Here is a 3,609-nt window from a genome sequence, read left to right on the forward strand (position 1 = left end):
AAGGGAACAAAACATTGGCCCAGAGGACATCCTGCCCCCAAATGGAGAACTGGAAAGGTCAAGAATAAAAAAGTCACCCCCCTCCATTCTTCAAGAAATGTTTAGAGCTCTTTCCTAAAAGCATCCAGGACTCGGGTCACCCAATTTTCTCTCTGACAAGGGTTTTCCATGGTTCCCCTCAATTCCCAGGTTCAAAGGGGTCCCAGCACACTTTGGGATGTGTTGGATGCTGTGTTGGGGTGCAGATGTCCCCCCAAAGCTCCCTCAGAACAGGGTGACACAAGGGGGGGGCACAGAGGGGTCCCCATTCCTGATCCATCCTGGAGCAACCACCCTGGGGGCAACTGGGATCAGAGTGGGAGCAGCTGGGCCCCTGCTGGGCTCATACTGGGACCATCCTGGGAGTGACTGCAATACTACTGGGAGTATGTGAGAGGCACTGCAAGCATACTGGGGATGACTGGGATCAAACTGGATTCGTACTGCAAGCGTCTGCAAGTTCCTGGGGCCATACTGGGACACATACTGGACACATACTGAGATCATCCTGGGAGCAACTGGGACCATGCAGGGGCAAATGGCCTCCTCCAGGCAGTGACTGAAAGTGCCTGGGGCCAGACTGGACTCAGACTGGGAGTCCCTGAGAGGGAAAGGAACCATGGTGGGGGGGACTGGGAGCAACTGGGACCACCTTGGGGTCAACTGGTATCCTATTGGGAGTGACTGGGAGTGACTGGGCCAGCAGCCGCTGCTGGCGGGGCCCGGCAGGCCTTGGCTGGGGGGAGCCGGGCGGCCTCTGCGCGTCCCGCGCTGGGGAGGGGACAGGAGAGGCAGCACAGTCAGGGCAGGGCTGCCTTCAGTCAATCCTCTCCTGCTTTACAATCTCCTCCAAATTCTTTGGATTTCTTTGGGGGAACTTTGTTCAACTCAGCTCTGTGCTGCTCAATGAGAGCACTTTCCATGACCGGGCAGGAATTCTCACCCTCCCCATTGCTCTCAGCCTGAACCCTGGACAGCTCTGAGGTCCCAAAGGGCTCCCTGTGCCCCAGTGCAGACTCAGGAGAGCTGCTCTGCCCACAAGTGACCTGCTGGTCAGCACACAGGTTCCCTGTGCTATTTGCACCTCTCTCTTGCTGGATGATCCACTTCAAAGATGCCTGGAAAAAAAGTGGGTTTTTGTGAAGACTCCACTTGCAAAATCAATTCCTCCCAACTCTTCCCTCTTTCCCTGTGCAGCTGAGCAGAGGGCAATGCAGAGGAGTGCTCAGGCTCTGCTGCCTGGAGCTGTCCCTGCCAGCAGCTGCTTCCCTGGGCCCAGGGCTGGGCCCTGGCAGTGCATCCAGAGCCCATCCCAGCCCTGGGTGCTCAGCTCTGCCCTGCAGAGCCCTCCCAGCACAGGGCACTCTGGTGCCCAGGGGCACCTCTGGCTGGACAGGCTCTGATGGCAACGTCAGAGCAACCCTGAGGAGGCTGGAAAAGCACCACTGCTGCTGCCTGTGAGGCCCAGGGGGCTGATTTCTGACACTCCCTGCACCACTGCCCTCAAAGAAGAACAGCTTTGGATTTCCCATGCTTCCTCCTGAATGGAGACATGAATTGATCTTTCCCATTGCCCGTCCCTGGGAACCCGAAGCAGAACACTGGAAGTACAGGATCCTTCCCTTTCAGGATGCCCCTGCCTTGCTGCATTTCTTGAAAATTCCTCTTAGAAACCCCCAGCAGTCATTTGGAGCTGTGATCATTCCTGACATGTGCTGCACCGTCTCGACAGCAGAAGGGCCCTGCCCTGCCTTCCCCTGTCAATTGGGGTTTTCTCCTTGCCCACAGCCCTTCTCCCCCAGCCCTGGAGCAGCTCCCCGGGCCGGCTGAGAGCTGCCCCTGGCAGGCAGCAGAGTCCCTGCCCAGCAGTGCCCTGGGCTGCAGGACCCTGCTCTGCCCCACAGCCCTGGGCACCCCTGGTTGCACCCCCGGCTTCACAGCTCTGCCAAAGTGCCCCCCAACAGCCCCCTCCTCACCCATCCCATCGGCTGGGGCTGGGCCAGCTTTAGGAGATGCCTCCAGGAGCTGCCCCTGCACTGCCCTGCAGCCACAGACTGCCCGTGTGCAGCCCTGCCAAGATTCCTCCTGCAGGGAGCTCTCAGTCACCCTCCCAACCCTGAGCCCCTTGAAGCTCTGTCTGTGCCCTGCTGGTGTCCCTGAGCTGCCCTGGCAGTGCCCTCAGCCCTGCTGGGCTGTGCAGAGGAGCTGCTCCTGGGCAGAGCTGTCTCTCTGCAGCGCTGCCCGCTTGCCAGGAGCTCCCTGTGTGCCAGGAGCCCGGCCCAGCTCAGCAGCACAGACACAGCCCCAGGCACTGAATGACCCTCGGGGGTTGGGGATGAGTCCCTGAACATCAGACAAAGAGCAAGTTCAAGAAACCTCTGAAGAATTCCAAGTCAGATCCAAGGCCACAGTTTCTCCTGGTGTTAATGGGTCCCACTGAGGGCCAGCACTCAGAAATTGTCCCCTGCTTCCAGTCAGAGCCGAAAACTGGAGGCAGTGATGACAGGTGGGGACAAGCAAAGTCCCGGGGTCTGTGATGCTGAATAAATCTGGATTTGTTTTGTTCTTGCAAAGGGCCAAGGCCTGACCCCCAGCCCTGGGAAGGGAGATCCTGTGCCTGCCTCATTCCTCAGGGCTCTTGCTGGGGCTCTGGGATGTGGGGATGTGCAATGGCAAGGGCAGGAGCATGGGGCAGCCCCTCTGTCTCAGTTGAGTGAGACTGAAGTGTTTTGCTGAGGGGGATGAGTTATGAGGAAAACCAAACTCCTCCCTGTAAGCAACTGTAAATCTGAAATTAAGAGATTCCAGTTGAGGCAGTATGGAGAAAGGAAAAATAACAGCTCTTTCTTAAAGGATATCTGTGTATTGGCAGAACAACAAAAAGGGGGAAAAGTGGAAAAGGAGAAAAAGGGGCTCTTCCCACGAATCTCCCGCTGTCTGGGGCTGGCTGTGGCCGGGAATTCCCCCTTTTGGCCGATGAACACACGCCACTGCCAACACGGGAGCGGAAGAGGGAAAGGGCGACCTCCTCCCCAAAAGGTTCCTCTGGAGGGGGGTCAAACCTCTCCCATGAAGTCCGAGCAGGTCCGGGCTGGGGGCAGAACAGGGCGCAGGAAACGAAGGCAAACGGGAACCAGCAAACAGCCAGATGAGCAGGCCGAGAACAAAAGGCCTGGGGAGAGCTGGGAAGCTTTCCTGGGAATACTGGGAGCAGCCGGCTGGGGTCAGAATAAAAGCAGGGACAGAGGGGACACACAAGCCCCCAAACTCACCACAGGGTTTGGGGGTCCCTGCTGGGCCCGAGGCCACAGGGAGGGGCTGCGGCCGCCGGCAGCTCAGGAGCTCTGTGGGGATAGAAAAGGGGGTGAGAGCAAAGGGGGTGGGGGGGTAGGGGGGGCACAGAGGCTGTCGGAGAACAAGGAGGGGGACACAACCCCTGGAGACTCCCCTTTACCTTCTCCCGCAGGTAGAAGCCGAGCCCCAGCGCCAGGAAGACCAAGCCCAAGACGAAGCCCCCGACCCCCACCAGGATCTTGCTGCGGACGGTGTCCGGTGGCATCTCTGGGGGGA

The 3,609-nt window shown here is 58.9% G+C and overlaps 2 protein-coding genes across 2 annotated transcripts in view; one reads left to right on the top strand and one right to left on the bottom strand.

Annotated features, from left to right (window-relative positions):
* The window catches only part of LOC108644086 (class I histocompatibility antigen, F10 alpha chain-like), a 9,322-nt gene extending 7,453 nt beyond the window's left edge, over positions 1-1,869 (top strand). Inside the window, exon 5 of the mRNA XM_029959806.1 lies at positions 1,828-1,869. Within this exon, the coding sequence (XP_029815666.1) occupies positions 1,828-1,869 (42 nt within the window). The remainder of the gene's footprint in view (positions 1-1,827) is intronic.
* A 1,505-nt stretch (positions 1,870-3,374) lies between these two features.
* The window catches only part of LOC115307467 (class II histocompatibility antigen, B-L beta chain-like), a gene marked incomplete at its 5' end in the record, with an annotated part of 2,065 nt that continues 1,830 nt past the window's right edge, over positions 3,375-3,609 (bottom strand). Inside the window, 2 exons of the mRNA XM_029959807.1 lie at positions 3,375-3,383; positions 3,494-3,600. Of these exons, the coding sequence (XP_029815667.1) occupies positions 3,375-3,383; positions 3,494-3,600 (116 nt within the window). The remainder of the gene's footprint in view (positions 3,384-3,493; positions 3,601-3,609) is intronic.

The sequence above is a fragment of the Manacus vitellinus genome, unplaced genomic scaffold, assembly GCF_001715985.3.
Source record: "Manacus vitellinus isolate BGI_N305 unplaced genomic scaffold, ASM171598v3 scaffold_229_pilon, whole genome shotgun sequence".
Classification (NCBI taxonomy): domain Eukaryota; kingdom Metazoa; phylum Chordata; class Aves; order Passeriformes; family Pipridae; genus Manacus; species Manacus vitellinus.